The sequence below is a fragment of the Heliangelus exortis genome, chromosome 1 (genome assembly GCF_036169615.1).
Source record: "Heliangelus exortis chromosome 1, bHelExo1.hap1, whole genome shotgun sequence".
In the NCBI taxonomy this organism is placed as follows: Eukaryota; Metazoa; Chordata; class Aves; order Apodiformes; family Trochilidae; genus Heliangelus; species Heliangelus exortis.
Window position 1 is genome coordinate 142,260,223 of NC_092422.1, and position 27,952 is coordinate 142,288,174.

Below are 27,952 nucleotides of genomic sequence, written 5' to 3' on the forward strand. Positions count from 1 at the left end.
TTACAATATTATAAAGTTGAAATGTACATAAACAGGAGCTAGTTTAAAGGATCAGGTTTCCTACAAAGCCTTCAACTCTGAAAAGCAACATTGTTCAAAAAAAAAAAAGCATTAAGCCCAGGTCCCATTCCCTCAAATTCTGAAAGATTTCAGCACATGCTTAAAATTAAGCTCATGCTCAAATGCTATTCCACTTTGGGACAGCAAAAGAAAAAACAGAACTGAAAGGAGAAACCAATTTGCATGTCAAAACCCAAGCAATTATTTTCTTGTGCTTGACCCCAATATTTGGTGTAGATATTTTAAAAGTAAAAATATAACTATGGTCTTATCCACATGTCGCATATTTCTAGAAAAGGTAGCAAGCCAGATTTTAATTGAATAAGTGATCAAGACAATCTCCAATAAATTTGAGACACGGAGAAGGCAACTATCACTAAAGATGAGCTTAGATTTTTTCCACCTTCCCAAATTTGCACTGGGACAGGCTACAAATACAAATACACCCTGTATACCAGAAGGATGTGGGTGGCTCTTGGAGCAGCATGTGCATTCCTGCAAGAAATAAATATAGACATGGGTAAAAACACATTTTTTATTAAAAGACAGCCTTGTACTTGGCTCTGAGGAAGAATTTGAGAAGGGTTTCATTGTCAAATATACAACGGAGAGCAAATTCTTCACCATTCATGGCTGGTAAAGTAATAATGGCACCCCAGAGGGCATTACCACTCTCCTACTAACTTGACTCTGTGCTTCACAGACAGGACTTTTGTAAGTCTACACATAATTACTGCAAGAGGACTTCATGGCATAACTGTACAATTGAAAACATATATTTTTATAGACAAAAATGCAAATGTGATTGAAAAGTGCAGTGGCACTCTGAAAATATATGTTTGTATTAATTTTCAAATGCAAACAGATGTGTTGCCTGGGAACATGTTTTTTTCAACAGGATAAGAAAGTTTATAGTCTCACAACTGAAAAGTGGTTAAAGAACTTAGGAGCCTTCTTTTATAAAGACTATTCCAAAAAGTTTAACTGAATTTTGAATATGGAACTTAAATATGAAAAAAAAAAAAAAAGGGGGGGGGGTAGAATTCAGCAGCCCAGCCAAAGTATTTGGGATTTTGTCAGTGGCATCCAGGCTGCAAGACCTCATCCTGACATAAGGAGTGAACACACACCAAATACAGCTCTTGTATTAGAAGGGAATGGTTAGAAGTACCTCAAGAGAGGTTCTCCTTCCCCTCTACTCTGCCCTGGTGAGGCTGCATATGGAATATTGTGTCCAGCTCTGGGCCCCTCAGTTCAAGAAGGACAGGGACAGTCCAGCACAGAGCCACGAAGATGATTAAGAGAGTGGAACATCTTCCATGTGAGGAAAGGCTGAGGGAGCTGGGTCCTTTTAGCTTGGAGAACAGGAAACTAAGGGACGACCTCAATAATGTTTACAAATATGTAAAGGGTGAGTGCCAGGAGGATGGAGACAGGATCACTGGACATCTCAGTGATGCCCAGAGATAGGACAAGGGGTAAGAGATGCAAGTTGGAGCAGAGGAGCATTGTTTGCATAGGAGGTTCCATGTAAAAGCTTTTTCACTGTGAGGGTGACAGAGCCCTGTCACAGGCTGACCAGTGAGGTTGTGGACTCTCCTTCCCTGGAGACATTCAAAACCTGCCTGGACACTTTCGTGTGTGACCTACACGAGGTGATCCTGCTCTGGCATGGGGGTTGGACTCTCAAGGTCCCTTCCACCATTCTGTGATACCATAACCCTCTCAGCTACATCAGATTACAGTGCCCAGCATTTAGAAACAGGGAAAGACACTCAGCTCCTGCAAACTACCCTAACTCCAGTGGTGTTGGATCCTGCTAAGCATCCACCTGCCCACACTCAGGTGTGCTAAAAGCACAGGGCAGCCATCTGTTGACTAAACCTTAGGAGGGAAGCAGAGACACAGAAATTTTCATCTGCTTTTAGGAGATGAGGAAATCGAAATGGAAAGCCAATGTGGCTCCTAAAGGAAGCAAGGACAGCAGCATGGAAGAAATTTTTTTCTTGCTCTTTCTCCCAAACTGTGCAACACACCACAGGATCACCTTGCTCAACAAACCATCCCATTGCCAAAGGCTGACCTCTAATACCTTTCCCTATGTTCAAGTGCTATTTTTCCCCTCAAAAAGAGCCTCAGGGACATGCAAGGTTTGAACAGCACCTCCATAAATACTTTCTGCCCTGTGCCACCTGCCTGGTGGCCTGCATGATCTCCAAGTGGACAGAATCCACACGTCAGAGGCTTTTGAGAGTGCACAGCCTTGACAGTGACCTGGTCCAAAAGGCTGATAAGTGAGTGATCCCTGTCAGAAGCAGCACCCCAAAGCAGGGTGAGGGGAGCAGCAGGACAGGGTTCACTCCCACTCTTGCCCTCTAAGGGATTTTTGCCAGCCAAGAATCTTTCACCTGCATCAGTCTGCTCAGACCATGTCTGCATGTTGTGAGTCATGATCTCATTTTAGGTATTTGTTATGCATTTCAATTCTTTTATCTCTTTGGGAAAAATAAGATGCCTAGCTGTATGTTATGGTATCAGGCTGTAAACCAAGCTTCTCTTCCAGGTATTCTAAAATATTAATAATGTAATTTCTTTCATTATATGTATTTTCCTGAGAAATACATTCCAGAAAATGTATTTGCAAAGTGCACTTATGCTTTTAACACTAGACAGAGCTGGTTCTGTTTTTCAAAACCCTGCTTACAGGACTGCTGCCAGATACAGTACATGACGAACCTGAACAATTAAGCCTAATAAAAAATTAACTCGCTTGAGAAATACTTTAAGAAAGACTTTGAGTGCTCCTTCTTTATGTCCTGCTCTTTCTTGCTTGCCTGCTTACTTTCCTTGCTCTCTCTGAAAGCAACAGCTCCACTGTTGCTCCAACATCAAAATTTATTACGGGTCACAGCCTATGAATCAAGAGTAAGGCAAATGCAACATGCTTTTTTACATCAGCTATATTAACTACTTCAAATAATCCATCTCAAGATCTGCAAAGAAAGTAATGTTAGTCCCTTTGGTACTCTCAAAACACTGTACTTATACCTCTACCACATTGTCTCAATATATTTTACTGGTTTTAAGACTTAGATAATTTCATTATAGTATTTTTAGTAACTTTACTAGTGGTAGAATTTCTATTTTTCCTAGCTTCTTGTCTTAATGAGAATTTCAGATAACTCTAAGACCTTGCACTCAGAGTGAGTAACGTATCAGATTCTTAATGAAATCTAAAGTCTCCCACCCCAACTAAAGAGGTTCAAGTTCACCCAAAGCCCCTATAGACAGTCTCCAATCTGGCAAAACACTTTAGCACATGTCTAACTTCACATATTTGAGCAGTCCACTGGCTTTGCTGAGTTAGCTCACACATGTAAAGTTAAATATAAGCACCAAGGTCACAGACTCAATACTAGGGCATGTGACAATGGCCCCCCCGGGGATTGATCCTGGTTGTGCACACCAGAAACATCCTTGCTGTCTCTTCTGCAGCTCTGATGGCAACATGGTCCCAACGTGGGACTAGAGGGGGAGAAAGGAGCACCAGAGATGGACTGAAACAATGTCCACCTGCACTGCCAGTTCTGATACCAGTCTCTGCTCAGAAGCAGGTAGCAAGAATACCCTCTCCAAAACATGGAGAGAAAGCAGGGGGGTTGAACCTCTGATATTGCCAGACATTTCCAAAGGGTATCGCAGAAGCACAGACCACTGCTCTGCCTTCCAGAAGCAGATAGGAAAGAAGGAATACAGCTTTTGGCTTCCTACCCCTTCTTGAGTCAGCTGCAGAATTCAGGGCAGGAAGTGTGGAGAAATAAGCTGCTCTCTTCAAGGGTGCTATAAATTACCTGTCTTCATTTGCTGGAAAGAGGATTTATACTCGCTCTCTGAACCGGTGCAGAAAGATTACGAAGTATTTTCCAACACACTTCATGCTTCTTTGCTTTTGTTTGGTACAAATAACTTGAATTGAACTATAAATACTTCAAAAAGATTATGGTTGCAAAAGTTTCTGTACATTCAGTCCTATCTGTAAGAGAAATGTCTCATCTCCTTTACGAGCTTCTTGGCTGCTGGGCAGAGCAAAATGCGTGGAATTTTCATTTTACAGAAGCAGATTAAGACCATCACGTACAGAAAAATATCTCAAAGTCTAAACATCTGGCAAAGGGCAGGTCAGGAACTAAGTGCCCATTTCCATATCAAATCTCTGTGTCTGCTGAGTCACTGCTGGCATCGTCATTTATGGGATGAGCAACAAAGCTGTATTTTCATCAAAGCTTAAAGCTGTTTCTCTTTATTTCAGGAAGTTAGCTCATGTTTGCTGTAATCTAATGAACTTACATTTGCCTCATTTCCAGCCAAGACGTGTGAATATAAACAAAGTTAGAATTAGCCACAGTGCCAAAAGTCACAGGTTTTTAAGTAAGCTAGTGCTGTAAGCAAGGCTGAGCACCTGAAGGCCACAAAGCACTGAACCTTCCCCAGCCATTTCTGCATGCAGTACATTCAGTCCCATTGAAAACAAACTTCCAGTCTTTATTATCTATCAAGGCTATTTTTAGGACTGTGGTGAGATATGAACAAACTGCTTTTTTTCCACTGTGGGGGCTGTGACTTTTAAGCTGGTTCCAGTGCTTGTGCATACCACCCATGCTCGAGCAAATTCCAATGGGCTCTTGCAATAGCATCATGGAGAGTAAGAAAAATGACATCAGGACAGAGAGTGCAGGCCCCCAAGAAAGGGAAACCAGCTTGCTGTCACTGAGAAATACGTCAGACAAGTAGCTTAAAGAAAATTATTAAAACCTCTTTTCCTTAGGTGAAGAGGGAAGGGAGGGTTCCACATAAACCACATAAACCTCTCCTTTCCGAAAGCTGTGAACTGAGGCCATCCCCACCCAGCAATGGGAAGTGGGTGAGACCAGAGGGTTTCACAGCTCTGCTTCCTTTCTGTAAGACTTGGAGGTGGGAACTGCCATGCACTGAGTGCCAAAGGGGGTGGGGAGGTAAATAATAGGTGGATCAACCAGGGGGGGAAAGAACAGGAGAGCAGAGGATGTTTGGGGGTGGGGAGAGAAAATGCACATTGTTCTTTTTCCAACTCCACGGAGCTGAGCAAGAAAGAATAAAGTCTGGCACTGTATTGTGTTTTTTCCAGGGGAGTCTCTGCCTATGGCTCCTGGCCCAGACATCACCAACCCAAGAGGAAGAGAAACAAAGCTATGAAATTGGGTGGTCTGAGGCTGCTGCAATCAAATGATAAGGAGGGAGATACCGATAATGCAGTTGCATTGAAATGGCACTTCCAGAGGCAGCACAAAGGAAAGAAAGGAAAATCAGGGGATGGGCTGAATAACTGTCTTATCTGGCCCCTGGACCTTCCAGGTGGCAAGAAGGAGCCATGTATGCATATCCCTACAGAGAAGCAAAGCATCCAGAGAGCTCTGCAAAGGTATCCTCATGCAGACTTCCCCTTGTAAGCCTCTTTCCATATTATTATTTCTTCACTGCAAAAAAGCTATCTTGAGAGTCCAGTTCTAACTCAAATGCAGTAATTGCATCATGCAGGATGCACAATTCTAAGAACAAGCTTCTGCAGCCATAGAAAACTCTCCATGCACTCACTGAAAAGTTGGACAAAAGGCTACTGTGAGTTGAAGCAAAATTGGTGCCTGGTGCTGTGCACTTATGATAGCAGTCTCGGAGAGCTCACTCTTTCAGAGAAAGAGTAACATTGACACAATGCCATTGTTTTGGAGATTGTTACTTTTCAGATCCTAAAAGCCAGATCATCTCCATGGTGATACTGCTTGGGAGACAAGCACAAAACAAAATCCTCCTTAATTATTTATCACCAACCCAACTCTATTGTTTGATATGTTGGCAAACTATGCAGTGATCAGAGGGAGCTGTTCATAGTCAAAACTGGTGCCATCTGCACCCAATGAAGCTCTGCTGATTTAACTCTCAGGTTTTCTGCCCATTACTCTGTTCCACTGCCTGTTTTTATCATGGATGTTAAAAAAGACAAAACACTGGTTTTGTTGTTGCAAGCCAGCAGCTGCACACATAAAGGGCGAGGATGCACATGCCACAATGCACCTTTCAAGTTCATTTGCTTTTAAGAGGCAAGGGCATTTTTTACAGCTGCTCATGCTGTATGGTAAAAACACATAGCAAACATCTGCTCCTCTGTTTCATTCCTCTCTTCCCAATGTATCACATTAAAAAGACTGTGTTTCTAAAAAACAAAGCTGATTTACTGTTGTTCTATTATGCACTCCCTGCAGAGAAACTCAGTCTTGGACCAAGGCACTAGAAGACCCAAGTCAGTGTGATAAACATTAAATCAAAATTCTATTTGCATAGGCTAAGTGCCTCTTGGACAATCAGGGTATGATTACCTCAGGTTTAATTTTCTTTTTCTGATTCTGCTGGACATATTTGCTGTTAAAATATCGCAAATGATGATTCATCAAGTGGAGACAAATTAACTAATCACAAGTACTAGATAACCTAAGATGTATCTTCTTTCTAGTTCCCCCTTTCCTCACAGACCATGAGTGGAACCAAGTTTTACTGAGCAGTAGAAGGCTCAAGATGAACACATTTATGCTGAACATATACATAGTGGGTGACAGGACGAACATATATAGCACCCTTCTCCCACTTCTTTTCTCCCCCCCACATATGGTCCCTATTTACAGGACTTGGGAGCACATTTCCTGAGTAACTACTGCCTTACTGGAAAACCCACATCCCTTCATTGTTTGGTACCTTCTATCCTAAGCTCTGTCTATGAAGCCTGGCATATTCACACCATGCATGCTCTGACAAATTTACCTGGAAGATCTTTCTTCATTTAACACTGAGAATCTCGGCCTCTAATCATCTTTACTACCAGATGGATCTTAGTTTATATTTTAATCATTATAGGACTAACTTACCACTAGAAATACAAAAAAACATTCATATGGTTTAGCATAGATCTGATTTCCACTACACTTTAAAAACACAAGTTAAAACCTGGTTATTGATTCTCTGTTGTGAGGCAGTGAATCTTGAAAACAGGGAAAGAAATGCATGTCCATTCATGTATGTCAGAAATACACCAAAAAACTTCTCCCTCCCCAAAATAAAAATTTTATATGCAGAATTGCTTAAGTTCCAAGTTGCAGGACTTTTCAGTTTTAGAAGATTAATCTTACAAGTAACCACCATCCCTGGCAATAACCAAGTGTTTCCCATAATGCTGCCTCAGGTTGCCCTTTCTTACCCCTCCCCAGTGTTCCAACAGCAAGCTACTGCAAATCTGAACCTACTTCAATCCTCCCAGACAGTGAAAAGAACAGCACCAGAGTTTGGAAAGGATTTGCTAAAAAGCAGAGGTCTGCTTTTTACCCAATTCACTTTCAACTTAGGTGGAAAGGAACCCGAAACTGTTGACCATATCCTGCATATTCAATATCTAATGCTATAAATGCTCATAGCCCACCCTGCAAAAAAGGAAAAAATAACCCAACCAAGAAAAAAAATTAAACAAAAAAAACAAAACAAAAAATCAAAATAAATTTTTTAAAAACCCAAACCAACCAACCAAAAAAAAAAACCTAACCAATCCCAGGCATATGATCTAATTCTGAAGGACTAAAGGACTAAAGAAAAGTGAAAAAAAAAAAAGTTTTGGGGCTGTCATGCACAGATCAATGGAAGACCATCTCTTTTCCAAAGTGTAATAACTCACAAATATCCCATCCAACTACCTTCAAGCTTTCACGGGAAGTTCATGGTTTGGCACAAAAGAAATTGTATCTGGAAAGAAACTGGGGTAGGGGATTTCCCCCGGGCAATGGAGGTTCATAACAGTAATTAAAAGAAAAAAATGCTTTACAACCTCAACTATGGATCATTCCTCCTTAATAGATGTTAACCAGCACTTGAATGCTACATTCACTGAAAAGATGAAAACTGCATTTACAGTTAACTTCTGCACAAGTTGCCAAGCAGATGTTTATTTTTGGCTTCCACATTTACAAAAGCCAAATGCTACACTGAATTGGGATTTCACAAAGCCTAACTGCTTTTCTTCCAGATTACAATTTCATTGGAAGGAAAAAAGAAAAGCAAAGAGGGGGGGCGGGAGGGGGAGCAGAAAAACACCCCTAATTTCACTTTAAAGCAGGAAAAACCCTGGTAGCATCTGTTTCTATCATGTCTGTTTATATCGCAGTTTAAATAAGGTTAGAATTGGGCAATCGTTGATCAACTTCCAAACACAGCACAGCTCCATCCAGCATTTGTGCAAAAGAGGAAAAGTCACTGGAAGCAAACCCTGTGTCAGTCTTTTAACTGGTGCAAGTCTGTGCGCAGACTGTTTAGCACTAATTAAATTACTGGCAAGTCAGGTTAAAGAGGAGTGAAAGAATTCACAAGCCCCAAGATTTCTGTTCTCAGTGTTACATGGGTATTACAGATTCCTCATCCGAAAACTGGAAGATTGATTTCACATTAATTTTGAGGCTTGATCTCACAGCTACCACAGCTGCTGATGTAATGCAAAACGCTAACCTGGGGCTACAGGGAGGGACTTGAATTCAAGACTGTTTTTCATGGTGAATAAGCAGTGAACCACACTGAGGTAACCATCCAAAGTAGGAGTGCACGCTGTTCAAGGCATTGACTTGGGGATGAAGCACAAAACAAGATCTTTACTACTTCTTCAGAAAAAGCCTTTTATGATTTGCTTAAAAAGAGAGGTATAAAGTCCTGGTGCCTGGATCTAATTGTAATTAGAAAATTACACAATGTCCTATAATTCCTCCCAAGACTTCAAAATTGGAAATGGGGTTATTCACACCCTCTAAGCAGCTGCTGTGAACTATTGTAATGTGCTGGTAAACAATTGCTAAATAATAGTAAGCCCAGTTACCAATCATTAAAGTGATTTTGCAACTGTTCAGGTGAAAGGTGCTGTACCAGTCCAAGACTGAAATTCACATTAAATCAGGAAGGGTGCTGGATGTTGTTTAAATTCTTCCTTAGAACTATTGTTATTCCAAGAAGCCACCTGACAGAGCATTTTCATTCACTGGTATGTTCTGCTTCAGGAAGCTGTTGGTAAAGAAATGCAACTTGTTTATTCCTCTTTCACTAAAGTATCTGTGAATTCAGAAAGCTTCAGAACCCCTAAGAGCTTTGCACATCTTACTAGGCCTCTTCTTCCACAAAAGCAAAGTCACCTGGTGTTGTGCAGAACTTTTAATGTCGCTCTCCTGGTTCTGCAGTCCCTCAAAATGAAAAGGAAGTGCTGTTTCACTAAGAGAATTGCAATAGTACAAGGAAAATTTGGGAAGAGTTTTTCTTCTTTTGAAGACGTCCATACTCTCGGGCATTGTAACACTCACTGAAACCCAACACCATATTGCTTGACTGCCTCCAATTCTTATCCAGTGGAATTTTAAAGCATGAAGAGATTTTTAAATTGAGTTTATTGAGTTCAGGCTTTTGAATTAGCATTGATGAGCAAGGACGCACTGAGCAAGGACAGTGGAAATCGTATCCCTGAAGGTACACAGATGTGTGTAAACAGCACAGGTGAAAGGGTTAATGACACAGAACTATGAGAAGCACCTAGTCTAAGGTGGACCAAAATACAAATGCCACTTCATGGTGGGAATTCAGTCAACCATAAACCCACATCCTATCTGGAAAAATACTCTTTGAAAACAAATATTGGCAACCGTGTGCATCAAAGCCTCACCCAGGTTATTTTGCTCCAAGGCCTGCAGATTGCTTTGCAATATTAGATTTGTTTTTGTAAAAGCACTACCTCAGTATTACATTGTTCTGCCTGGATGTTAGCTATTTAATGGTCCCTTTTTGGAAGGGACTACCCTAGAATTTATGACAGAATGTGTCGGTATTGCTACAGAGGGAGGAAAGGAGTTTGTTAACATTTCTTCCTCGTCCGTTTCTAATTTCTAAGAAATATTCATATCCTTGAAGGTAGGGGAACCTCCTGTTGTTCCCCTCTATTTATTGAAAGTAAATTACCAAGGCCACCCAATGGCTCAGCAGAGAGAGGAACACAGGAACAGTGAAAGCTCTTGGTGCCCACAGCCAGATGGGATTGGGATAGACAAGAGGGAGTGAGGAATGAATTACACTTCCCTACAACTGCTGGCTACCAAGCACTTTTGCAGCCTTACATGCACAATTCTTACATTTCTTGATAGAAGAAGAGCTCACAACTGCTGACAGTTGTTATAACCAGTTATGGGGATGGTTAATTTTGGAGGGGAGAAACAGCAAAGCAATCTTTTTTCTAGATGGAAAGCTTTTGGTGAAGAACTCCCCCACACCCTCTGATCTCCAGGTCTGTTGATCTCCCCTGTTTTAACAAACACAAACACCTTTTTTGGCACACGTGTTGGCTGGGGTCAGTTGAACAAGGGAGAGTTATCACTCAGATTTCTGGGATCCCTTTGCCAAAAGCTAAGCTGTTAGGTAGTGCAACAGCAGCAGCACAGGCTTCCCACTTCCCCCTGCCAGTGACCTTCACACAGACTTGGACATACCACCTTCCTCAGAGTGAGGAGCAATTCCCTCTCACACTGCTCAGTCCAGAAATTCATCTTAGAAAATACCACAAATCATATCAGAACGAGCAGAACTATTAAAGCAGTGCTGCGCAATGTGAATTGCTGTCCACAAGGGACTGGAGCAAGAGACTGCCTAGCCCACTTTGTTTAACTTTTTGCTTAAACAATCCTGAAAGGGGAAGTTGCATTGCTACTCTGGAAATTACAACTTTAATCTCATTTGAACCATGCATTCCTCAGTTACACTGCAAAAATAATTTAAGATCCGACTCCCACACAAGACACTTTCCAATATTTTCTACACTTCCTGGAAAAATATTGCCTCTGATGCTGCAAAGTATAAGCAGGCTTACAAATTTAACCAAGTTAAGGTTCTTCCAGTAGCCCAAATAAACTCCATTGTCGGGCTAATTACATGCATTGCACCGTTTTTTGCATTTTCACATTCCTCAAAGCAGCAACACCCAACACCACTGTACCATTGATCATTTCCAACTCAACCCCACAGAGCATTTGCACGTGCTGCATTCCTTGCTCACTTGCACTGTGTTGCCCGTGGCAGAAACAAACAGGGCTTCGTTGCAAACACAGCAAGCTTCCTTTCCCCTTAGCAGGAACAGCTTCCCCAAGTTTGCTTCAATGCGCATGCCACAGCTCAGAAGTGCCAACATTTACTGAGTTGTTTAAACATCGTTTAGAGTTTTGCTGGGCAGATAAGAAGAATAGCTTGGGTGTAGAGTAAAACAATGATACAGCTTTTTGTGCCAAACATTCGGTTCATGGCAATACTTCATAGGAATTATTCCCCATAACAACTGAACTGTCATATCCTACAACTACATCCCAGCTGAGCTCACTACGGCTGCCGTCTGATGTGCTCTACATACAAACACCCAGAACTACCCAGATGTTCTCTATGTAAAACATTTGGTTTGAAACACGCAGAGCTTCTTTCCAAAAAGCCATTACATTTGTTTAATGGACTCACACAGTTCAACTAAAATATCCTGGAGCAGACATTTGACTGCAACTCTACTCTACAAGCCCCATCTGCAAAAAGAAAAAAGAAAGAAAAAGTAAATGAGAATGCTTTACATGATTTATGCTGTCTTTATGATCAGCCAGTTCATAAAATACAAGCTCTGCTCTACAGACAATAACACAAATTGCTTTCAAGTGTATTATTTAGTCCTTGCCTGTGTTAAACAAATATTTCAACTGAAACAAAGCGCCAAACTTTACTCTCTGTTTTACAAGTGTTAATGTAACTGAGAGCAGGATTTTACCCAAGGACATCACAGGGGATGCAATTTTTTGTTTTACACTTGGAGTGAGTGCGTAATGACATCCAGTAATGATAACCAGTCACATCCACAGCTGCAGAGTTTTCCTTTCATCTGAAAAAGTCTGGAAGAAGGTTAAAGTACAGCATGAAATCCTTCTCCCCAATGAATTCCTCGTGAGCAACGCACAACCCACAACAAGGCACTTCACAGATCCCATTACACCCATGTTTTCATCATGAAACACCAGACAGTATGAACTGGGAGAATACATTTGTTCCCTCAAAACAGAGAGGGTATAAAACTCCTCAACTTTACACAGAAAAAAAAACCCTATTGTTGAAAAAGATGTCCCTGGCAAATGCACTGCCCAGTCTAGCTGAAGGTTCTCATTCCTCGCAGGCTGTAAGGACACCACAGTGACCAAGTGGTACCAATTGGTGACCAACAGTAGTACACAGCAATGACCAGGGTCCAAAACACAGCAGCTGGCAGGCTTTGGGAAAATTGGCACCATCCCTTCACAGTGTGACTACAGCCATGAACCAGGACCATTGCATTATGAGCAAGGCTTCCCAGGATGGTTACACCCAGACAAAGAACGGCTCAGCCCAATGCAGCGCTGGAGCTGTGGTTGACCTCAGCTCTCCCCACGTCTCCGCCACAGACTTTCCAAATGAACCTCAGGGAAACAATCTACCCCCTGGGTGCCCAAAGCACAGCTGTGACAACAGGCTCCTACAGGAGATGGAGCTTAAAACCCACAGATGACTCTTTCATTATTTCACCTCATTTCAGCACCCCCAAAGAGAACAGGCGTGACAAGAAAAGGGGCATGAAAGATGCTATGTCTCATGTATGGGCCTGGTTAAAATTGTGTCTTCCTGAGAAGACAATGTGGATGCCTCTGTTGCATTCCTATGCACGTCAGTCAAGCTTCTACTGCCTCCAGCAGGTATTTTTTTTCAGATGCTTTCACCTTGGGCTGGAGCGTGGCTATCTCATGCAGAGCATACAAGAAGGTTGCACTCTCCCCTCTTCTCTTCCCCAAGGCTTTTTTTCTCTCCTCCATGCCAAAAACATAACCCACAGTACAGCCCAGCACCAGACGCCACCAGGTGTCCCCAGGCATCCCCAACCACCTCAAGGCCTTTGTTTCTCCTTCTCAATCCAAACTCTACGAAGGAAGCGAAAAGCTTTGATTTGCACCAAGTGCAATGGCAAATAAATGACAACTCCAAACATATGTCTTAGGAGCTGTTTTTTTAACAAATGCTTTGCAATTTTCCCCTGTCAAAAGGTTTACCCTTTTTCCATCAATGACAAAAGAACACCATTTAACAAAAAGGGAGGTTTGTTTAGTTAACACACAGCTCAAACAGGTATTTTTATCCAGTCCTCATTGCTACCTTTTGTGATCAAAAAGTATTCACAATCAATTTTAAAATACCACTTGAATCTCAGATAAGGGAGATGTCATTCACCATCAGAGGTTTCACGGAGATTAGAAATTGTAGCAGAGATGAAATGCATTTTGTGTATGGGAAACATGACATAGAAGCTCTGAGATCTCCATTGACAGTAGGCCCTGAATCTTTCTAATCGACACAAGAACGGCTAAACTTATTTTCCAGATTTGGTTTGGTATCTTTCCACAGGAGCAGTTAATTTTATTTTTTTTAAGCCTAATATCCCTTAACTAGTGACTTTATTCCAAGGCATTAGTACTCAAGCCCAAATATGCTGACTCAGCTCCACAACACAGCAAGACATTAGGATAATTTCAAGTCCCTCAAGCCACTAGACCTCAGAACAAAGACACTTGGCTCCTCCAGCCTCTCTGCTTAAGTTGGCTCACATGACAGAGTCAAGCCAGAGTAGCAGAGGGGCTCTGGGATCACCACAGCCCAACATCCATGGGGAAGGCACAGGAAGAGGGACACAGAGGCCTGCCAGCACCAGTGCTTCATCACAGAGGCAGCCAGACAAAGGCAAGATGCTGGAGACCCTCCACTAGGCTGCTGTTCTAGGGGACCCAACAGCACAGGGCATCAGATGCCACGCTGGAGGAGGCACTGCCAAGACAAGGTGGGAAACACCAACAGGGATAGGGGAAGGCCAAGGAGGCAACCATAAATTAACAATAACAGTGGTTGCTTGTTAACCTAAGAGACTTCAGCTGTCTTCCTAACACAGAGACCACAAGATCTACATTTCCTTTGTGATTTTGAGTGCACCTACAACTGGCTGGGATGGTTTCAAACATGCCAGCCCTGCCTACCCCTTCTCCCACAGCTGCAGTGTGGCTGGATGTTTCTAAAATAAAAGGAACCAACCACCCATTACAGTATTTTATGATTTTTCTCTGTCAGTAGGAACAGAGCCTGAAGTTAACACTTCAAGACCAAGGACTCTCATACAGTCATGGGCCAATGATAGCTTTAAGGACCTTTGTCTCATAAACCACCAGAGCTGGAAGCAGATTCCATCTGTCTTTGGAAAGTTAGGGAAGACTAAGCATTTCTACCATGCAACAGTTTAACAGACTGAATTGAGGGCTGGCCCATGGTCTTTAGCTCAAAATACGAAAAATACAGAGCTCAAAGGAGAACACTAAAATGGTGCAAGAGCAAGGGATGACTACAACGTTGCCCCCTCCCCCCTTTGCAACACACAGCAAAGGTTACAGGAGGGCCTCAACATCAACTGAACATCTGGCATTTTTGGTGGGGGTCCAGGATGTTTGATGGGTATGGCCAGACACCATACACTCATGGAGCACCTCACCCAGCCCCCTAGTGTTCAAAGGTCTAGGATCCCCTAATTTATACAATGTACCATGTTGATAAATATATTCTGTTTAAAAGCAGATACTTCTCAAATCATAACTTGCAGATGCTCAAATTCTTTCATGTGGGTAAGACAAATGAGAGTCATAGAGAATTATTTTGTAGCCAGGGAGTACAGGAAGCAACAGCAGGAGAACACTATTGAAAGCCTGGATACACTTACGGCTTTAATGAATTGGTCATCAAATATAACAACACACATATGCAGTTTTTACCTTGCTTTGTAGTTCACTCTCTGCCCCCCTCAGCTATTCCCCATATATCTAGAAAAGTGGAAATTATTTTGAGTTTAGTTTACTAAATGGACACACATGGTACTCACATCTGCTAGAAGATATTTGAGGGAAATGTTGACAAATATTATTTGCATACTAAGTCAGAGACCTTTCCATCTGAGACATTTCCTCTGACATACCAACTATCCCAAGTACATCAACACATAAGGGCTAACGACAAGATTTTTTTTCTAGAAGGTGTCTGAGGCATGTCAGGGCTCAGTACTGGGGCCAGTTTTCTTTAATATCTTTATCAGTGATCTGGATGAGGGGATTGAGTGCTCCTTCAGTAAATTTGCAGATTACACCAAACTGTGTAGAAGAGTTGCTCTGCCTGAGGGTAGAAAGGCTCTACAGAGGAACCTGGACAGGCTGGGTTGATGGGCTGAGGTCAATTGTATGAGAATCACCAAAGCCAAATGCTGAGTCCTGCACTTGGGTCACAACAGCCTCAGGCAACACTAGACTTGGAGAAGAGTGGCTGGAAAGCTGCCTGGTGGAAAAGGACCTAGGGGTGTTGGTCAACAGCCGGCTAAACATGAGCCAGCAGTGTGCCAAGGTGGCCAAGAAGACCAAAAGCATCCTGGCTTGTATCAGAAATAGTGTGGCAAGCAGGACTAGGGAAGTGATTTTCCCCCAGTACCAAGCACTGATGTGGCTGCACCTCAAGTCCTATGTTCAGTTTCGGGCCCCTCACTGCAAGAAGAACATGGAAGTGCTGGAGTCTGCCCAACCAAGATCAATGAAGCTGGTGAAGAGCACAAGTCTTGCAAGGAGCAGTTCAGAGAACGGGGGTTGTTTGGCCTGGAGAAAAGGATGCTGAGGGGAGAACTGATCAAGCTCTACAACTATCCAAAAGGAGGTTGAAGCAAGTTGGGGGTTGGTCTCTTCTCCCAAGTGACAACCAATAGAACAAGAGGAAATGGCCTCAAGGTGTGGCAGGGGAGGTTCAGATTGGATACTAGGAAAAATTTTGTTATTATAAGGGTAGTTAGGCACTGGAAGAGGCTGCCCAGGGAAGTGGTCTAGTCACCATCCCTAGAGGTATTTAAAAGCCATGTAGATGTGGTGCTTAGGGACATGGTTTAGGGATGGGTTTGACAGTGCTGGGTTAACGATTGGACTTAATGATCTTACAGGTTTTGTCCAACCAAAATGATTCTAGGAAATTTCTATGTATGCCAGAGCTGGGCACTGGCAGCAGCCTCCATCTCTGTCCAGGTGAGATGCTAAAGCTCCAGTCACGTAAAATAGAAAAGGAGTTGGCAGCTTTCATCATCACTTCTTGCCATCCATGCTAATGCACCCTATCCCACGCCAAGAGCAAAGGCAAACAAACCTGTTGGTTTTCTGGTTCTTTGCATTGTCCAGAGTTGTGACAGAAAGCATGGTTTGGTCCCACTTCATGTAGGAAGAGCACGCAAGACTAAAAGGAGAATAAGCGTGTCCTGTTGAAAGCAACAGGGCTGTACAGTAAGAGCAGCAGCTTTGGCATCAGCATCCTGTTTCACATACACATGTAAGTGTGGTACAGAGGGTGAAAACCAAAGCCAGGGAGATGCCCAGATCAAAGCAAAAGGTCAGCAGCCAGTTTCTGAATACCTGGTGTGTGTACTTTGGCAGCATGTCCCATATGCTCTGAATTTGGATTACTGTGGTTGTAGTCACACTGACGTGCCAGTGTTCAAGGCTGATATACCTGGAAAGGGTTTTCAACTAACATTTGGCATTCTTTCTTGGCAATGTCATGGCCACCACGAGCCTTCTCCCAATTCCTCACTCCAGCAAAACCAACTGCTCTAGTCATTTATTTACCAGACAAAACACAGACTAACTACAATTACAGTTCTGTAAAGAATAAACAATTGCTCACAAAAACTGCACATTCCACACGGTTTTATTCAACATGTATGACCCCAGACTACAATATATACAATAATTATCTCCACATGGCAAATCCACATTGTGGTTCTTTAAAAATAATAATAATTTTTAGAACACATGCCACCAAAAAACACAGTATATTTTAGCCATATCTAATGAAAGACTTTGCACATGCAATTTTCATTCTGTTGTGTTCTCCAGCATATGGTGCTGTGAAACCATTTGTAATAATGCTAAAGCACTTTATAGTGGTTTTAGCTGAAGGATGCATTATAAACATTGGCTCAAATTCTGTTGTGAATTTGATCACACTAGGTATGTATGAGGCCAAAATGTGCCCTGTTAACTAGTCTAACACCTGTATGAAGTAGTATCACCTCAGAATGGGATACACTGAGACACAGGGAAGTAAATTTACCCTCCCAGAATAGTTCGTTCCAATGGGGGGAGAAGAAAGCAACAGTCTTTCAAAATCTTTAAATTTCTTCACCTGTAAGGAAGTCCAACACCATTGCAGGAATATCCCTTGATGTCCACTCAAAGCTCAGTAAGAACATGCTCTTCTTTAATTTGGTAAAAGATTTGACAAGCTAACATATTCAGATGGCCCCTTGACTGGCTTGTCATTAATTCAGAATTTCATACCACTGAACCACACTTCCCTGAAAAATCAGCAACTCCAACAAGAATTCTCTGTGCAGACAACAAGTATTTTGTATTAGTGCTGTAATCAGTTATTCCTCTCTGCAGAATGATCAGGTATTCTTTGGCATTTCAGTTACACAGTGTTTACATGAAGACTGTAATAATTTTATACAACCAGGTAATAACTTGTTTTTAATAAGCCCACAATATCAATGACAAATTACATGAGATTAAATCAAGTGTCTTTTGCTTTTTTAAACCAGAATCTTAGAACCCATCTAATTATTGAATGTGGAACAAACAACAAATTAACAGTAAAACTATTTTCAAGCCTATAAACTCCTACCAACTCCTATTCATTCTAAATCTAGAATTTCCATGCACACTTTGGTGCAATTTTTATAGAGAATGACCCGAGTTTAACTAACATGCCTCCAGCACCATGAAAGGTGACTAAATTTGGAAAATGTTTGTGAGTCCCTAAAAGAACTCAGCTCACACATCTTAACTAAAGAGAGAGAGGTATGAGAGAGAGAGACAGACAGACAGATGGGGTTTTGGTGACAGATTTTGCAAGAATCCCTCTTCCAGTGAGGAACCTATGGCCCCACAAAAGTGTTTCATGGCAGGAGAGGTGGATGCAGCACCCACCCCAAGCTGCACAGAGTCTGCAGGCAGCTGCCAGCTTGGGAGCAGAGAGCAAAGCAGCGCAGGCTGCGCGGGTCAGAGCACTGGCACGCAGAACAAAGCGAGAGGCAGCAGCACAAGCGGAGTACAAAAGGCCAGGAATGGAGACTGAAGCTGAAGGTCACACAGGGACAAAAAGCTCAGGGTAAAGAGACAGCACAGGAGGCAGAAGAGACCAAGATCTGAAGAAGGTAGCTGTCATCTTTAGGACCCTGATGTTGCATGCTCTATACATCTGGAAAAAACAGGCATTAGGTTGTGCGCTCAAAACCAGCTGATACTTCTGATGATTTTGGCTTTAATCAGCGAGTTTTTCTTTCTAATGTGTAAAACAGGGTAGTGACACAAGCCCTTTTTACTATTATTCAAGTGTATTATCATAGCTGTGGAAGCCACATTCATGAATCAGGGTCCTGCTGTGAAAAGCACTGTACAATCACTTCACATCACAGCAGTGTTGCACAGATACTTCCAGTGTCTGCAATAATGGAAGATATCTTAATAAGAACAACAAAGAATTGCTAAAAAGAACAAACAGTTCTGTGTCAGATTTGGACATTATCCAGCAGAAGATGCACACTGACCAATCGAGATAAAAATTAATATTAAGCAGTGACCCAGGTGCTAACCGAAGTCCTCAGGAAAAAAATGTAATTATAACATGTCCTTAAAGATAAGAAAATTCACATGCAGAAGAGGGAAGAGAGGGATACCAACATTTTCTGTGATATCAGCAAAGCAGAGAAGAGAACTGGGACAAATGTCCTACCTGGCTTTCACTGTCCTCAGTGACCCACAAGCATACTTTTATCTTGTTATTTAGAACCCTTAAAAACCACACTGCAAACAAAAAAATGGTTGCATGTCCAACAAGGCCTTAATTACTGACATGACAGAGCTGTCATTGTTGGTATTCATGTTTTGGTTTTGTCATGATATGGAGAAATACAATCAGCAAATCAAAGGTCCTCCTTTCATGTAATCTGTTGCTGGTTCAGGCCTTCACAAACCCCGTGCAACTCTCAAAAAACATCATGAAAACGCAGAGCTGTTTCAAAACAAGGATTTTGCTCTGGAATTGTAATTAAATATAATTGTGTTGCTCTAAAGTTTGGGGTCTTTTTACAAGATTTTAATTCAGAAACCCATTTAATTTGGCAACATCCTTCTATGTGCATTCCTATGCAAAATAAAGAAATAACATGCACCAGCATACATAACACCCCTGCACAAACCTTAAGTCCGTTTTTCATACTAGGCTGCAGCTTGTCATCAATTCCCAAAATAATTAACTTTCTGGAGGAACAGCTGGAGGAGAATAGTGCTTCCTCCACCTGCTGGTGAGGAGGAAGAAAAGTAGTCAAGACTCTCAGGCAGAGAGAGGGAGGTGAAGGCAGAGAGGAAGTCCCTGTGGCTCAGCTGCTCCCCATCGCCTCCCATGTGCAGCCTAAGGAGAGAAAGGGAGAAAAGCTCCCGGCTTCTGAAAACGGCAAAATCTCTCCTAAAAGACAGACAGTAACCAAGAGGAAGTACAAATTACTGAGGGTGCTTCATGACAGGTTTTAACAAGTACCCAACAACATTAGCAAGTCCAGGAGCAGCAGTGGCAGGGGTAGCAAATGACTCCCATCAGAGCACCCCGCAGGAGGGCACCCACAGGCAGCTGTAAACCAGCCAGGATAAGAACCCCTGGGTTAAACTCTGCTGCAAGTGCTCCAGTCAGCTTAAACAGGGTTTACCCGGTATCTTCCATGGTTTAGAGAGCTACATGCTCCTTTACTAACACTAATTTAATAAATATTACTGCATTTTTAAATCCAGGGATTGCTTTCTGCATCAGCTCAAGAAAAGACAGCAACAAAACTGAAAAATTGCCTCATAAAGAGTATCTGTCTACTCCTGTGGAATCATTTGCTCAAAGAAGAACCCAGCAGCACCTACCATGCATGCACAGGATCAGCCGGAGGTGGTCAGACACAGCTTATCTAAGGCTGACATAAGTGTAACTGTGGATTTCTTGGCTAACAAGCATTGAATACATAACATGAGCAAAAGCTCAATTCTTTGGTTTAACATGTGCAAAATGACAAGTGGAGAAAACACCCACAGAAATGTCAACATGAGTGTTACTTCACAGGCTCGAGATATCATCTCTTCATCCTTACACTTACTAACAGGTGCCCTAATTTAAAATATCGTAAGTTACACAGTGTATACTGAGCCAGTACTAATGAAGGAAATCTTTCTGGCAAAATTAGGCACCCCATACATCATGTAGTGAGCAGTATTTTACTGCTTCATGCAGCGTGCAGTACTGTCTGTAGTCACTGTGGTAACTAATACACAAACTCACATAAGTTGTTTCCAATAGCAAACTGGAGGTATCATACAATCTACCCCGGAGCTTTATGGCAGGAAGCTTTATGATCACGTTCCACTGGGTTAAGAGGAAAGAACCATAGTAATATGAATAAATCTGCAACCTCTTAATAAGTGCCAAATACTACTTTTGTTCAAGTCAACAGAAATCCTGCTATTGATTTCCAATGGCACAGGACTAGAGCACATCTGTACCTTGGACTGAACCGTCTTCTCACCTCGGTTTTACTTCATGAACTCACATCTGCCACTTTCTGTTTCACTGCTCGGCTCTCTTATTTATACAGATGATGACAAACCCAAGGTTTGTGCTTCATATTAAAAGCCTGGCTAATCATGCAAATATCCTTATTAAATGCTGTACAGCTAGAGATTGTTAACAGACAAGAGAAGTGGAAAAGCCCAATAGGAGAATCGCTTCGACAAGGCTGATGACTGGGAACACAATGCTGTTGCCAAGGTCCAGCTTCACAATCTGTTACCACACAGCGCCAAATACCTGCTTACCACTGAGTAAAGAAAAAGATTATTAGCCAAACCAGTAGCAGAACTGGAAGCAAACAGACTGGACTAGAGCAACCTTGGGACTCTCACTACCTAGCTGCTGGTTGCGAGGTGATTTCCACTGGAAGCGGTGCAAGAGACAGCACTGGCCACACCACTCGCTCTGTGCATCCCTTGCAGGAGACACTCCAGCCCAACCTGCTCATGGAAAATGCAAATTCTGTGCCTACTAATGCCAACTCAGGAGAGGACAGGGAAGAAAAAAGGGGGGGGGGGGAAATTTGAAGTAAAACTGCCCCTCTCCAATCAGTCATCCTGTTGGTGCCCTCATCTCACCCACAGAAATAAACAGACACAGGGAAGCGTCAGAAAGCAAGAAGCTTTTTCCATTCACTTTGGTCTGGTTGGATTGCTGACAACTAGCTTTTATTCTGTAAACAGACAAAATGTGGATATTTTACATACACTCACAGATGTTAAAGTTCAAACAGACACGTTACACCAGAACTCGCCTGCAGACTAGTTAATAATTATGAAGTACCACACGCCAAGTCTTGTATTGTGTAAAACTCACAACCCAGTAGATTTTGTTTAGGTTCTACACGCCAGCTGACAGACTAACACTTTTATTGCATTTAAGATTGCATGGGTATTAGGATTTTCACCCTCTCCACTACAAAAAGGCACTAGCCATATAAATTCAGTTCAGACCATATCATTTAAGTAGCCTTAGTTATCTTGATGAAGCGCTTGACAGCAAAATACGGAAAGAACTGATGTGTTGTTAACTTAGATAAAGATAAGCATCTATGCCACATCCTTTCATCAGAAAGAGCCCTTCCCAAAACCAAATCTCATTAAAAATAGTCTTTTTTTTTTTTATTGATCAGGTCATTTAAAAAAAAAAAAAAAGTGTTTTCACTGTATTATTATTTAGTACATGTTGGAATGAAACCCAAAAATAATCCACTTACAAAACAAGAGTTAGTATATACCATAGCTCTGGAGCTTTTGTTACCCTGAAATTGTAAAACAGCCAAGACAGCAAACTTTAAAAATCATGGACTGGGAATGAGCATGTGCAGAGATGTCCATCTCTGGTTTCTCTTTAGCCTGCCTCCAAATGAGCTAATAAACTGAAAGCATACATGATATGACTCTACAACTTGGCTGAAACTCTGGTTTTTACTGTCGACACAAAGATATTTAGTTGCAAAGTAAGCGTCCCTTATTAAAGCCATGGCATCTGCAATTTCATTTTCTGTTTTACAGCTGCTTCTGCCTCTGAGTGCACGTCGAGCTTCCAGGCAACCGAAAGGGAAAGATAAATGAGACAAAACCTGTAACGTCACCAGGGAAATGTCTTGCTTTTAAATGATGTCTAGTGAAAACTCAATTAGACTACTCCATATGAGAAGCAGCGTTAAGACCTCTTTAGGAAAGCATCTATTTCTCCGAGCAGTCTTTAATGCAACGCCTGCTTCCCATTCACTCGCCCTCTGTGAATAATTACATATTTCAGGGAAGGAAAAATGACAATAAGCCTGACTAATGTGTACATTTCTTCTATCGCGTTTCTGCGCCCTGCTGGAGCGCTGTACCAATGAGGAAAGGCAGAAGCTGAGTTATTGCCGGACAACCTCCGGGCTGCTTGAAGTCTTGAGCCAGCCGGCACCGCTGAGCGGTGAAACGGATCGTAAAAACCAATGGGGCTGGGCTGCAGCCCCTGCGATTTTTTTAGGTGTCAGCAAAGTTCAGGTCACAAAAGTATGACTGAACCACGGGATTTTTAACCGGAGAACCAGCGTTTGCCATGCTGACAGGACTTTGTGAGCGGCTCTGGTTAGCCAGAGGATGTGACAGGTTTCGCTAAAGCTTCAGTTTTCCACTGGGGAAAGAAAAACTGCTCATTGTGCACCCGCACGTAAAACCAAACCAAAACAAAAGCAATGAACCACCCGATTTTTTCCAATAACATCACATCTTTTATAAAAGGTATCGATGTGTTACTACAATAACATCACCACCCACCCTACCCCTCCAGAAAAAAAGAAAAAAAGAAAAAAAAGGGAAAAAAAGAGAGTTTCTCTGTAGGATTTGCACTCCAGACAAAGCCCTGGCCCCGAGCGAGCGCAGGTTCAGCAGGGATGCTGACCCGCTTCTGGCTGCGGACGCGGACCCGGATCCGGTCCCGGTCCCTGAGGGCTGCGGGTGGCGTCAGGCCCCCGCCTCACCCCGGCACGCCAGCCCCTCACACCGACGGGTCTCCCGACGGGTTCCTGCGGGGATGCACCCAGTTGCTCCGCTCTGAAGTAAGTGGTGGTGGGGAAAAAAAAAAAAAAAAAAAAATTCTATACAAAATAAAAAGCACGGAGCAGCCCCTCCGCCTCTTACCACTCTGCCAGAAAACCTCTCGATGGCCCGCTTGACTTTGCCATAGGTGCCTTTGCCCAAGGTCTCCTGCAGCTCGTAGCGATGCTTCAGGTTGTGCTTGTGGTGATGCCGCTTCACCCCCTGCTGCTTCTTCGCCGCCGTTACCTCCAGGGACGGAGCCTCCCCGAGCGGCTCCTCCATGGCCGCTGCTGCCGCTGCCTCGCCGCCGCCGGCCGGCCCGGAGCCGCAGGAGGAGCAGCGGGGCTGCACGGGTCTGGGGCTGCTGCTGCCTGGGGATGCCGCTTCGGCGCCCTCCATGCCCGGCGGCGGGCGCGGACTGTGATTGCCCAGCCGGCCTCGCAGTCTCTGCCTCGGCCCGGCGCCCGCGCCGGCACCATGGGGCGCGGCGGGGCGGGGCGCGGCGCGGCGGGGCGGGGGGCGGTGGCGCCCCACGTTCTCCTCCCCTTCCCCGCCGCCCGCCCCGACGGGCCGCACAGGCCTGGGGCGGCCTCTCCGCCCCGCCCCGGCCCACTCGGGCCGCCCCCAGAGCCGCGGGATGGGCGGGGGCGGCTTCGCTAGGGACGGAGGTGGCGGCGGGGAGAGTTACCCCGCGGCCGGACCGGGGCGGGCGGGGCCGTGCTTTGTGAGCGGAGGAACCGGGGCTGCACGGCCCAGTGGAAGGCTCCTCCGTGGGGCTGTCCCCCGGTGCAGCAGGGAGGGCGGCCTGGCTCCAGGGCTGAGACGGCGGGGCCCGGCGGAGAGCAGGCGGAGGAGCAGCCCCGCACCTCGGGCATGTTCACCTGCGGAGCCCGGGCTGAAGTGTTGGCGTGTGGGCGGCAGGCAGGGGCCTGAGTGAGCCTGTGCCAAACTTAGATCTGGAAAGTTTTTTTCCAGAAAATGCTTAATTTTCCCCGTTTGCCAAGCAGGCAAGGGTTTCCTGTGGGGTTTCCACGTCAGTGGTACTGGCAGAAAAACGTGGGCACACCCAGCACCTGCCAGGCCTTGGCACAGGCAGGTGCTGTTTGCCCACTCCAGGTTTTTGCCTGTAAGAAGCCCTTCTGGGCCCAAGTCGTGCTGTGGTTGACCTGCAAATCCATGCCAAGATCTAGAGTTGACAAGAGTCCTCACTTCTGCTTTCAGGAACTTCGAAATACAAATAAATGCACGGGGTTTATCTTTGTTTTAAAGTGTTGTAGTTGATTCTTTAACAAAGATGTCTTGAAAACTTGAGCTAATGCAGACATGTAAATTGTTGCCAGGGTTAAGAGAAATCAGATGTTTCCTATAGAAAATAAGCCATCCCCAAGCCCATGGCCAGAGAAGCAGATGGTCTCTTCAGGAGAAATGGGAAACTTCTGTGGGGTGATATCATTTTGGCATGATCCAATGCAGCCAATTTGCTGGATGCTAGTGCAAAGGCCTCCATGTGATGGTTCTGCCTGGGTGTCTTCCCACTGACTGTCCTGAAGGGGCAGGTTACAACTGAGATGGTCAGCTCTGCAAGGATAACAGACCTTTGGAAATCCTGGGCTGAGCTTTGCAGTCATAGGGATGTCAAGACACAGGATTTTGTGAGCCAGTAATTCCATCCCTCCACCTCCCTGGCAGAGTGTTAACGCAGAAGATGGCCCATGTGCTCAGCCAAGTTGCCTGGCTGGATCTCACAGAGGCTTGGGTTTGTCAGGAGTGTCAAGGTGGTGGTGTGACACCCAGGCAACAGCTTTGGTGACGACTCATTTGGTTCTTTCTAGCTCAGTGCACCAGAGTGTAGGGCTGGGCTTCCTCAAGGTTTCTTCCTGGAAGAGATAATGAACATGCTGCCTTGAGGTTGGAGCCTTAGCTGCTCTGACTAGATGACTCTGAAAACACAAGTTTCTCTGTAATTACCATCTCTGCACCTTCATTTTAGGATCAGCAGAAGTGCCCAGCTGGATTATGGTGAGTCTGCCTTGTGCAGTACCCTGTTCCTGACAGGAGTTAGCACCACGTCACACGGGTCGGAGGAGACAGAAAGTATCCTGCACAGGTCATCTCCCACACTGGGTTCTTGATTTTTGGGAGCTCGATACTGGCTTAAGCCCCGGAGCATAAAATTTAGCATCTGTTTCACAGAGTACACCACAAACTGGCTATCCAAAGCAGAAAGAGCATGGGAAGCCTCACTATGTTACTATACAAAAAAAAAAAAAAAAAAAAAAAAAAAAAAAAAAAAAAAAAAAGAGCACTGTATTCCCCTGTAGCCCCTTCCTTTGTTTTTTAATTATGGAAAGGAAAAAAAATTCTGTGGCCATCTTTATGTAAGAAACACGACTACATTAGTAACTTTAATCTTTTTATTGTTTGATTTTAATCCTCTGAAGCGCTACTGAGTTCCCACCAGCTGGCACAGAGTAAAGCATCCCTCTCCACAGAAGAGGGGGATCTGCTGCTGCATCTGCTGCCTTCAATGCCCCAGTTTGATACTCACTTCTGTAGCTCTTCTCAAACTTGGGGGATACCCCGAAACATCTACCTGAAGGAAAAAGGGCCTGCTGTAAGCAGGGACTGGCACAGGGATGGGGATGCAGTAGGACCAAGAGGCAGGAGGGAGCTAGGAATGAGGCTGGCAACACAGAGAACAGGAGAGGTGCCCTTGGCTGCTGGGAGAAATGAAAAATTGTCCTGGCATGTGTTCACTTCAGTCCAACTTCACTTAAATAGATTAAATCGAAGTCTCCATCTTGCTAAGTGCCAAGCCTATGGCAGTCTCTCAAGATGACACTTCAGATCTGCCTGGTGGTTGGCATTTCCAGTGAAAGCCCCAGTCCCACCAGGGATGAGCACAGCCTGGGGTCCTACTCTGATCTGTGCCAGCTGACTGTGTGCTGGAGTGACTGCATCAGCAGCTCAGAAATGCCTCCATTCCCCCAGAGGCAGCAGGGAAGAGTGTCCAGCTATGGTTGTCTGTCTGGAAGCTCCCTGGAGGCTGGAACTCGGTATAACCTTTATTCAGGTCCTTTATACCTTTTGACTAGCCAAAAAGCATGAATGCCAGTGATGAAAACTGGTTTAATGATGTTATGTGCGTTGTTAATATTCCCAAGAGTATTCTCTGCTAGCTGCTTGGAAGCCAACATCACCAGTTCCATAAGGAAATATATCATGAATCATTGCTATATATTGTGATTGGAGAGATACAAAGTATAATAAAATACCAGAGGCTCCAAAATGAATAATGCCAATTTTGTAATGGAATAAGCCACAGGTACTACGTAGCATTAGAAATACCACCTTTCCTTTCGAATTTTCACACTCTTAAATGTGAAGCCAGAGGGCATTAAGCAAATTAAACACATAAATTAAACTGAATGCAAGAAATTTTCTGTGCTCATTTTCTGTGTTTTCATGTAATAGCCATGGGAACTGGAAATAACGATACATATAGAAGTGCACGTATGATTAAGTGTATCACTGGCATACAGAGATATTTCCTTTTAATTTTTTAACATATTATCAGCTTTGTAATCAGCATTATACTTGTCACTACAGGAATAAAATTCACTGGAGCAAATAGTAAACCGGTGTCCTTCACAAGAGGTATAAGAATGCCAAAAAAGAATCACAGTGGGAAGGTGAGACAGTCTTAGAATGGACATAGAAAAATTTCTTAAATTACTTTTTTAGGCAATTTGCATCATTCTAGAGGCTCATGCCAGTGTAAAGTGTGCAGTGGTTCATTGTTCCTGAAATAAGTGGTTGGTGAGAATTTCGGTTCTCTGAGTTTATAGATACCACTAGGGAATTCTTAATTTCTGATAGTGTATGTAATTATGTAAATGCTTTTCCTTATTGGCAAGAAATGAATTATCCTCCCATTGAAACCGGTAGACTTCTGCTAATCAGCTTCAAGGGATTTATGATTAGGCTCTAATTTGCAAAACAATAACAGAGGATATTTTGCACCAAATCTAAACTGTACAGACAATCACAGTAGCAACAATAAAGCCGCTGGTTTCAATAGACTTACCTTCTTGAAGTCAGTCTGAGCTGGAAAAAAATGTTAAAAGCTTGCAACGTGTTAGCAATATAAATTTATCATAAATCTCGGTACATTCTTAGGATTGGTTTCTGCCATAAGCTTTCAAAACAGCACAACTTATTTGTTATCTGGCATATAGGCACTCAGAATCAAAATCTAAAGCTTAATAGCTCTCAGTAAAATGTTTAGGTCTCCTCAGAAATTCTACAACACCTGTAAGGAAATATAAAATTCATTGAGCTGATGTTAATTCACTCCATGTTTTCAGCTAAATTTAAAAAATAAGCATTGGATTTCCATGGTACCTCCTACAAATAGTTATTTTACAAACTGAGGCCAGGTACATTCCGTGCAAGAATTATGTTTGCTGCAGCCAAAGCTGGTAAGA

General features: G+C 43.4%; 1 protein-coding gene across 1 annotated transcript in view; it reads right to left on the reverse strand.

Annotated features, from left to right (window-relative positions):
- NUAK1 (NUAK family kinase 1) overlaps positions 1-23,989 on the reverse strand; it is a 49,745-nt gene extending 25,756 nt beyond the window's left edge. Inside the window, exon 1 of the mRNA XM_071728879.1 lies at positions 23,568-23,989. Coding sequence (XP_071584980.1) covers positions 23,568-23,864 — 297 coding nt within the window. The 5' untranslated portion in view covers positions 23,865-23,989. The remainder of the gene's footprint in view (positions 1-23,567) is intronic.
- Between the last annotated feature and the right edge of the window lie 3,963 nt (positions 23,990-27,952).